The sequence below is a fragment of the Gavia stellata genome, unplaced genomic scaffold (assembly GCF_030936135.1).
Source record: "Gavia stellata isolate bGavSte3 unplaced genomic scaffold, bGavSte3.hap2 HAP2_SCAFFOLD_42, whole genome shotgun sequence".
In the NCBI taxonomy this organism is placed as follows: domain Eukaryota; kingdom Metazoa; phylum Chordata; class Aves; order Gaviiformes; family Gaviidae; genus Gavia; species Gavia stellata.
Window position 1 is genome coordinate 1,808,734 of NW_026776913.1, and position 10,209 is coordinate 1,818,942.

At 52.0% G+C, this 10,209-nt stretch overlaps 2 protein-coding genes across 2 annotated transcripts; both read left to right on the forward strand.

Moving 5' to 3' along the window:
- On the forward strand, nt 1-7,760 carry LOC132321480 (olfactory receptor 1F1-like). Its single transcript, XM_059834971.1, has 3 exons — nt 1-415; nt 800-926; nt 7,724-7,760. Exons 1-3 carry the CDS (start codon nt 1-3, stop codon nt 7,758-7,760), a joined length of 579 nt encoding a protein of 192 aa, XP_059690954.1.
- Nucleotides 7,761-8,296: 536 nt separating this feature from the next.
- On the forward strand, nt 8,297-9,472 carry LOC132321481 (olfactory receptor 14A16-like). The gene is made up of 2 exons (XM_059834972.1): nt 8,297-8,317; nt 8,513-9,472. The coding sequence occupies exons 1-2, from the start codon at nt 8,297-8,299 to the stop codon at nt 9,470-9,472; spliced, it is 981 nt and encodes a 326-aa protein (XP_059690955.1).
- The last annotated feature ends 737 nt before the right edge of the window (nt 9,473-10,209 follow it).

Genomic DNA, 10,209 nt, shown 5'->3' on the forward strand with positions numbered 1-10,209 from the left:
ATGTCCAACAGCAGCTCCATCACCCAGTTCCTCCTCCTGGCATTCGCAGACACGCGGGAGCTGCAGCTCTTGCACTTCTGCCTCTTCCTGGGCATCTACCTGGCTGCCCTCCTGGGCAATGGCCTCATCATCACCGCCATAGCCTGCGACCACCACCTCCACAGCCCCATGTACTTCTTCCTCCTCAACCTTTCCTTCATCGACCTGGGCTTCGTCTCCACCACTCTCCCCAAAGCCATGGCCAATTCCCTCTGGGACACCAGGGCCATCTCCTATGCAGGATGTGCTGCCCAAGTCTTTTTTGTTTTATTTTTGATGTCAGCAGAATTTTTTCTTCTCACTGTCATGGCCTTCGACCGCTACATTGCCATCTGCAAACCCCTGCACTATGGGAGCCCCCTGGGCAGCAGAGCTTGTGCCAAAATAGCAACAGCTGCCTGGGGCAGTGGGTTTCTCAATTCTCTTCTTCACACTACCAATACATTTTCACTACCACTTTGCGAAAGCAATGCCTTGGACCAGTTCTTCTGTGAAATTCCCCCAGTCCTCAAGCTCTCCTGCTCAGACTCCTACCTCAGGGTAGCTGGGCCTCTTAGTTTTAGTGCTTTTCTATTCTGGGGTTGTTTTATATTCATCTTGCTGTCCTATGTGCAGATCTTGAGGGCCGTGTTGAGGATCCCCTCTGAGCAGGGACGGCACAAAGCCTTTTCCACATGCCTCCCTCACCTGGCCGTGGTCTCCCTGTTTACCTGTACTGGCACATTCGCCTACCTCAAGCCCCCCTCCATCTCCTCTGCAGCTCTGGATCCAGTGATGGCAATGCTGTACTCGGTGGTGACCCCAGCCTTGAACCCCCTCATCTACAGCATGAGGAACCGGGACCTCAAGGATGCCATGAAGAAAGTGATTTTAGGGATGTTTCCCATGTATCCCATTGCTGGACTGTCCTTTGTTTGCTCTTTTGTCCTTTTTGTTTTCATTATCTTTGTTGTTATTAGCCTTTACTGTGTTTCTACATAAATGTTGAGATTCTCCTTACTTCTGCTGATTAATGAGCCTGCTCTGTCTTCCCTGGCTCTGAAATAAAAGTCTGTCTTTCACTGGGACAGAGCTACACTCTCATAGCATTTCTGAAATCAAATGGGATCTCCCCAGTGTGCTGACTGAAGTTTGGGCTCTTCTTCCAAAGCTGATGGCAGCAACAGGCCCAAGGAATTTCACCTCAAAAGGGCCTTTCTCTCCTTGGAATTGAGAGAGAAACTCTCGTGGTCACATTGTCACAGCTGTTAGAGACCCAGGTCTGGATCTTGGGCTCACCCTTTGGTGTATGGTGACCGTGGAGATGGTAAATGAGCACTGAGTTACACACCCAGGGCTGTCCCACATACGACTGTGCAGAAGACGTCCTCCAGGAGGGGAATCTACAGCTACCTGGAGAGCCTGGGGGTTCTGCAGGGGCAGCACGTTCCTGGGGTGGGCAGTGACTGGATCCTCCCAAAGTGAGAGGTCACCCAACGGGGAATCACTCAAAGGAAATTGTTAAATGCCGGTCTCGGCGAGGAAATACAGATGGACACACCTGACCAACTCCAGCAGGGAACAGCACCTTTGCAGCACCCACAGCACCGGCAGAACACACACAGGCATGAGTATCACAACCGGCTCCATCCCGCTCCCTTCTCAAGCTGGTCTGGTGTGCAGGTGACAAGTGGTCTGTGCAGATCCTGCAGCGCTTACCCACGGGAACGGTCCTCACGGTCCCTCCAGTGTGGGCCTGCGCTTGGGTCTGCCCAAGTGCCCTGCCCAGACCCGGGGCCGTTATCCACTTGGCAGCTCCAGCCCTGCCTCTCTCCACACCCTGGTGTCCTCCTGCTGCAGCCAGCCCCTGGATTTCACCAGCAAAGCGTGTACATGCATTCGCCCCAAACACACAGGCAATAGTGAGCACTCTCACCCAGCAAATAGCCGGAGCAGAGTTTAATAAGACAGTGGACAGAGCATGGAGATCAGGCTCAGGGTTTGGACAGACCAGCACTGAGCAGCCCCCTACCCCCATGCAGCTGGCCCCTTGCATATGGAGGGGAAATTCAATTTACGATTGCTCAGCAGGGGTCATTTGTGACCCAGGAATGATCTGGCAGGGAGGGCAAGGAGGCCCAGCTGCAGAAGGGGTTAAACTGGCTGGAAGCAGGGATGCCAGAAACAGAAGGACTTCCTGTAAGGGAGTGAAGTTTCCCTGGGTGATGAGATCAGCAACAGCCTCCGCATTGTCTTGTAGCCATCCTGGAGTGGGAGCGCTCAGGGGCCCAAGCTCAGGGGCAAACTTTGGGCAGCAGAGCTGGGCTGGTGCAAGTGTAGGTAAGGAATCTGCTTGTGACGCGTATTTGCAGACTCCTTGTAGAAACGCTTGTTGCGGTAGGACTCTGACCGATGCATTGGTCATTAAATATTTCTGTCATATTTAAGCACAAAAGTCTGTTTAATTTACCTCACGGGGTACCATAAAAATTCCCCGAGAGCTTGAAGGGTATGGGAAGCCCATGTAAAACCTCGTTCGGGGTGCCCCAATTTGGCTGGGACTCCTCATGCGCATGAACAAAGATTTACCCTTCTAATTCCTTACGTTGCGTCCTAGCCTCTCTGCTCGGTCGGCACTGGCCAGTCTTGAATTTTCATGACAGTAAGCGCTGTTCAGCAATAACTAAACCATCGGTGTGTTATCAAAGCTGTTGTCATTACAAATCCAAAGCATAGCACCATACATGCTGCCACAAAGAAAATTAACTCTATCCCAGCCAAAACCAGCACACAGAGCCACCATTATAATTAAAAGACACATACACACGTTCAATTGCAGATACAGGCATAAAATAGATCTAATTACTGATACAATTAGAGTCGGAGACACCATAACATGCACAAGTAGAGCTACATGACCAGTCACACAAATCATTACACATACAATTGCAGATACAATTACAGATCAAGATACAATCACACGTACAATCGCAGATACAAGTACAGTCACAGACACAAGCCCACATTCCATTACACCTACAACTACAGCTACTGCTCGTGATACCATTACCGATAGAGGTGCCATGACTGATAGAGGCAGGGTTAAACATACGGGTGCTGCTACAAATACAATTGAAGATACACGCACAGATGCCAGAAGAGACGCAGATGCAGGTACAATTAGACATACCGGTACCCATCTAGACACCATGACAGACACCGATACCAATACAGGCAGAGACAACACTACCCATACCATGAGAGATACCACTGCAGATTCCCTTGCAGAAGCAGATGACACTGTAGATGCCACGGCAGACACAGATACCACTGCAGATGCCCTTGCTGAAACACACACCGTTTCGGATGCGATTGCAGATGAAGATGCCACTAGAGGTACAAATGCCACTCCAGATTCTGAGCATACGCCATAGCAGATGTACACAAAATTGGAGGCGCGATAGTGTTGCAGATACCCTTGCAGACAGAGGTAGCATTGCTGATAGAGATACCAATTCAGAGGAAGGTACCTTTGGAGATGCAGAGAAAATTTAATTGCAGATGGAGATACCATTGCAGATGCAGGTAGCATGGCAGATGGAGACACCATTGCAGATACAGAGAGGATTACAGATGCATAGATGATTGCAGGTGCCCATACAGGTGCAGATGCCACTGCAGATGGAGATACCATTGCAGCTACTGATACCTGTATCTCCTTCTAGTACAAGGTAACCCATTTATTGGACGAGGGAAAGACTGTGGGTATTATTTACCTGGACATAAGTAAAGCCTTTGGCACCGTTTCCTAGCGCATTTGCCTGGAGAAACTGGCTGCTCATGGCTTGGATGGGGGTACTCTTTGCTGGGTAAAAAAATGGCTTGGATGGCCAGGCCCCAAAGGGTTGTGGTGAATGGAGTTCAGTCCAGTTGGCAGCCGGTCACAAGTGGTGTCCCCCAGGGCTCAGGTTTGGGGTTGGTCTTGTTTAATATATTTATGGACGATCTGGATGAGGGGATCGAGTGCACCCTCAGTAAGTTTGCAGATGACACCAAGTTGGGCAGGAGTGTTGATCTGCTCGAGGGTCGGAAGGCTCTGCAGAGGGATCTGGACAGGCCGAGGCCCGTTGTATGAGATTCAGCAAGGCCAAATGCCGGGTCCTGCACTTGGGTCACAACAACCCCATGCAACGCTCCAGGCTTGGGAAAGAGTGGCTGGAAAGCTGCCCCGCAGAAGAGGACCTGGGGGTGTTGATCGACAGCTGGCTGAATATGAGCCAGCAGTGTGCCCAGGAGGACAAGAAGGCCAACGGCATCCTGGCTTGTATCAGAAATAGTGTGGCCAGCAGGAGCAAGGAGGTGATTGTCCCCCTGTACTCGGCGCTGGTTAGTCTGCACCTCGACTGCTGTGTTCAGTTTTGGGCCCGTCACTACAAGAAGGACATTGAGGTGCTGGAGCGTGTCCAACAAAGACCAATGAAGCTGATGAAGGGTCCAGAGAACAAGTGTTATGAGGAATGGCTAAGGGAACTGGAGAAAAGTAGGCTCAGGGAGACCTTATCGCTCTCTACAACTACCTAAAAGGAGGTTGTAGTGAGGTGGGTGTTGGTCTCTTTTCCCAGGTAACAAGTGATAGGACAAGAGGAAACGGCCTCAAGTTGTGCCAGGGGAGCTTTAGATTGGATATTAGGAAAAATTTCTTCACCAAAAGGGTTATCAAGCCTAGGAACAGGCTGTGCAGGGAAGTGGTTAAGTCACCATCCCTGGGGTATTTCAAAGATGCGTAGATGTGGCGCTTAGGGACTTGGTTTAGTGGTGGACATGGTAGTGTCAGGTTAACAGTGGGACTCGGTGGTCTTAAAGGTCTTTTCCAACCTAAATGATTCTATGATTTTATTTTTCTACTTTTTGCCCATCCCTCTGGCCTGTCTATGTCCTTTGGGATGGCAGCTGTGGACTGCAGTGTAGTTTCTGCTCTCCTCAATATAGTTGCATCTACAAATGCTATGAAAATGAACTCTCTCATCTCCTGCAGGTCATTAAAAACACATGAAACAGAGCAGGTAGCACGACAGACTCTTGCAGGACCCTTTTAGCTAGATGCCTCCAGGCAGAGTACCACACATTGACCTCATCCCTCTGAGCTCCACCATCCGACTGTTGTTTTAGCCATCTACTGACTCACCCACGCAGGCCATCATATCCTAACTTGGGCACAAGAATAATGTGGGAGATGATGCTGAAAACTTCACTGACTTCCAGGTTAAAAGACAACCACTGCTCTCCCCACGCCCAGCAATCCTGTCCTTTCATCACAGAAAGCAAAGAGGATGGCGAGACACACACTACCCTGAGTAAAACCAGACACCACCTTTTTCAGCCACCCAGAAATGGGATCTGAGTGAATGGACACACTCTGGAGCACAGCCTTGAGTTTCACTGCTCATCTGTTGTGCATTTTTGAAAGGTGCGTGCCATGTTTGGGTGCTGCCAGTCATCAGGGAGTCCCCCCAGCCTCCATCACCCTCTAAAGATGATGGAGAGTGTCATCACTGTGAGATTGGCTTGCCCTCTCAGCTCCCTGGGATGCCGCCCCGCTTGTCCCATAGACTGGTAAGGGTTGCGTTTGCTCAGGTGACCCCTGACTTGATCCCCATCCACCACTGGCTGATCTCCTTCAGGGTCCTGCCCTGAGCCACAGAGTCCTGCGAGACCTTGCTGGGGAACACTGAGGCAAAGAGGATAAGAGAGAATCTCAGCTCTGTCTACACCTGCTCTTATGAAACTCAGCAGTGACCACAGAGTACCTTGGTTTTCTTCTTCAACTGTTCCTGAAGTAGTAAACACTCATTATGGTGCCCTTTCTAGTTTCCTTTGAGTTACAGTCTGGGTTATTGCAGAGCTTGGAGGATGCTGTCCTTGAAGACCAGCTGGACTGAGCTCTGCCATCAGGTCACAGCTCTGTCTCCCACAGTAACGGCTCCAGTTTGTCCTGTCCGTGGCCCTGGCTGAGGGCATTGCTGCACATCTGGGCTGAAGCACCACAGCTGTGGCATCAGGCAGGGTCATACTTGCCATAGGGGAACCTGTTATCAAGTGTCCAAGAGCCTGGGTGAGCAAAGGCTTTGCTTCAGAGGAGAGAGATGGCTTGGACAAAAGTATTCTGGATGTCTTTTTATCCCGAGGACTACAAACCCAGAAAGAAATGTCTGAATTCAGTCAACTGAAGACATGCCCCTAGCTTGCAGAAATTAGATCCCTGCCTGTCACCTTCCTGGTGTCCTGTCTAATGATGAAACAAACAAAACGTGATTCTCATGCCTGACTCTTTTCCTGATAGGAGAAATGTCAGTGCTGGAAAGGAGTGTCTCTCCCCAGCTGCGGGAGGGAACCTCAGTGATTGCTCCAGCCTGTTTCACAGCAGGTTCCCCTGGAGCCCCAGGGACCCCTGGGGGGAGCCCCGAGGGGCAGAGAAAGTGCCGCCTTGGGCTGCTCCTCTGCTGCTGAGCTGGGCCGGGCTCCTGGGATGGAGGGAGCTCATGGCAAGCGGGCATCACTGCGGAGAGACAGCTCTGCCCAGGAGCAGCTCCTCTGCAGAGCGCAGCAGGGCTGAGGGCACTGCCTGCAGGCACCGAGGGGAGAGGATCAAGGCAGAGAGAGGTTAAAGGCAGTCTGGGGTGGGAGGACAGAGGCGAGCTCACTGGAGGAGAAATCTTCACAGCCCTTGACACGGTAAGTCTCTGGGTGTGGGGCAATTTAGGTACAGTTCACGGACAGATCTCCTAATGCTGGCACATCCCACAAACTCTGAGAGCTTTCAGGAAGAAGTGCCACAGGTGCTCCAGTGTAGAGGAGAAGGAGGTGCCCCAGAGCAGGGCTTCCCTGCTGCACCATCAGAGGGACAGGGCATGAGGGCTGCCTTCTGCCAGGGACGGCTGCCGGGTGTGAAGGTGGGTGTGCAGCCAGGGGTGCCCAGGGCTGTCCTTCCGAGCAGGGTCCCTGCACCCCCGGGGCTGGGTGCTGGGGCAGGGACTCTGCCGCCTGCCAGGGTCAGCACTCAGCCTGCCCAGGGAGCTCCCCACGGCACTGTGAGTGGCCCTTCAGCGCAGGGCAGGGTCCTTCTGCTGTTGAGAGGGTGCTGTGTGGGTCAGGGCTGCTCACAGCTCCACATCACTGCAGGATCTTCCCAGGAGACTTTTCAGGAAGCACAGCAAGGCAGGGGCTGCCTGAAAGGGAAGGATCCTGGTCTTTCACTCTTCTCCTCTGGGTTGTCTGGGTGGGCAATGGCACATAGAAATTAATCTCTCATTTCCGGAGGAGGCACTGAAATTCCAAGTCTGTTCCTCTTAGAGGTGAATAAAGCGGGGAGTATTGGAAATCACCATGCCGTGGTCACAGACAGCATCAGTGTCACTTTTCCAGCCTCGCCAGGGCTGGTCTGATGTTCCCCTCAGAGCCTGCACACCCAGAGATGCCCCTGGGCAGTGTCCTGCTGCAGGGAGGGCTCTGCAGGGCAGAGCTGAGCAGGCAGCGGGTGGGATAGGCTGTGTGAGCACTGCCAGGGAGGAGACACAGGGGACAGAGAACCAGCTCCTGGCAGGGACAGCTGCAGGCAGCAGAGACAGGGACGGGGTTGGGAGGACACTGCAAACAAGCACAGGGGGAGGGTGCGCTCAGGCAGCTCTCTTTCTGTGTTTCCCTGCAGATGTCTGCTGGGCACTGTCTGCGGGGCAATGAGCTGACTCTCTCTGTAGAACCTCCCATCGGAGGGACCCCCGAGTCTCTGCTTTGCCTGTCCTGTAGGGCTTGTAAGCTGCCCCCCAGAAAGGCGCAGCTCTGCTGTGGGATCCTCGGGAGTGCGGAGCCTTTCCTTGGGGGTCGGCACTCTCCTCGCAGAGTCAGTTGCTTCTCTCTGGGAGGGGTCGTGTCCTGCCATCTCCATCACAGCTCCACCTCTGGGCTGGGCTGGAGAAGAGTTTGCAGAGCTGTCCTTTGAAACAGGACTCCTCTGGTCTCATCAGAGTGCAGGTTTAGGGTTTTTTTTTAAAAGAGTAATTTGTGTCTGAAGTCATCTCCAAGGCAGCACAAGCAAAAGCACAGGGTGGATTGCAAAATGGCTGATGGACACTGCAGCTCTGTGAAAAAACATAGACAAAATTATTAAAAAGACATGCTGGGTATCTCTGCTCCAGCCCACATTCTTTCAAGTCATGAGTGCAGATATTGAACTTTTCCATGAAAGATGTAATACATCTGACATCCCCTGTGAACATCGGAGATGTCACAAGTCAGCTCCCATGTACCCACTGCAGCAGAGCAAAGCTGACTCCTCAGCAGCAGAAGGGCAGAGCTCCTGCTCCTCACAGCACACTCAGCCAGCACAAACTAGAGAATGGAAATGTATTCCAAGTGCGTGGGGTTGCGATGAAAAATGGAGTGGGTTTTCTCAGAGAAATCTGTCCTAATTTTTCCTGTTTTTTCCTTTTTTGGACAGAGCCCCCAGACCAAGAGACAGAAAATGTCCAACAGCAGCTCCATCACCCAGTTCCTCCTCCTGGCCTTCACAGACACGCGGGAGCTGCAGCTCTTGCACTTCTGCCTCTTCCTGGGCATCTACCTGGCTGCCCTCCTGGGCAATGGCCTCATCATCACCGCCATAGTCTGTGACCACCACCTCCACAGCCCCATGTACTTCTTCCTCCTCAACCTCTCCCTCCTCGACCTGGGCTCCATCTCCACCACTGTCCCCAAAGCCATGGCCAAATCCCTCTGGGACACCAGGGCCATTTCCTACTTGGGATGTGCTGCTCAAGTCTTTCTGTTTGTCCTTTTCATGTCAGCAGAGTTTTATCTACTCACTGTCATGTCCTATGACCGCTACATTGCCATCTGCAAACCCCTGCACTACGGGACCCTCCTGGGCAGCAGAGCTTGTGTCCACATGGCAGCAGCTGCCTGGGGCAGTGGGTTGCTCAATTCCCTTCTTCACACAGCCAATATATTTTCACTACCTCTCTGCAAAGGCAATGCCATGGACCAGTTCTTCTGTGAAATTCCACAGATCATCAAGCTCTTCTGCTCAGATGCCTACCTCAGGGAAGCTGGGCTTCTTGTGGTTACTGCTTTTTTCAGTTTTGGCTGTTTTGTTTTCATTGTGCTGTCCTACGTGCAGATCTTGAGGGCCGTTCTGAGGATCCCCTCTGAGCAGGGACGGCACAAAGCCTTTTCCACGTGCCTCCCTCACCTGGCCGTGGTCTCCCTGTTTCTCATCACTGCAGTGTTTGCCCACCTGAAGCCCCCCTCCATCTCCTCCCCATCCTTGGACCTGGTGGTGTCATTTCTGTACTCGGTGGTGCCTCCAGCAGTGAACCCCCTCATCTACAGCATGAGGAACCAGGAGCTCAAGGATTCCTTATGGAACCTGACCCCATGGATGCTGTTTCACCAACAATAACCTGCCTCCCCTCCTCTCCACATTTCCCAGAGATTCTCTTAGGCCACAAGTCGGGTTTTTCCTCTTGTGATAATTCTACTCATGAAAAATTTTCTTGGTTTATACTCCTTGTGTTGAGTGTTGGTGGTGTCATGGGTCACCCTTGCTCAACACTATGTCAGCTGTGGCCTGTCCAATGGCAGCTTTTCAATAAAAGGGGATGTCCCAGGTGCAGTGCCTGAAGGCTGGTTTCTTCCTACAAAGTTGCTTCCAAGAAAATATCCTTGGAGTTGGTCTTTTAAAGTTTCTGTTCTCCTTTTGTTCTCAGTGTTTTTGGGGTTAAGCTCATGGTAAGGTTGCGTTCCATTGGAAAAAAAAAGTTCTGGTTTTAAAAGCTCTCTTCTTGATGGCCAGTGGTGGTGCAGATGGTCCATGAGCTCCCCATTATCTCCTCAGCTTGCTACATATATGACAGTACTCCTAGCATATATCAGAGGTGTCAGGAGAACATGGGGACTCACGCTGTGCCCTGGGGTTGGAATGACTGGAGACTCAGAAGGTGTAACTCCCTCAAAGGGAACGTGCCCCAAAAGCAAAGCATTAAATCGAGCTACCCACAAACAAGGACTCTGCAGTTCCACTGGAAAATTGTCCCAAACCAGTCCCACACTCCCACCATTTCCGTCTCTGCCCATACAGCAGAGCCCTGAGGAGGAACCTTTGCTGCGTGGTCACCTCTGTCCTCCTCCGAGGCTCGG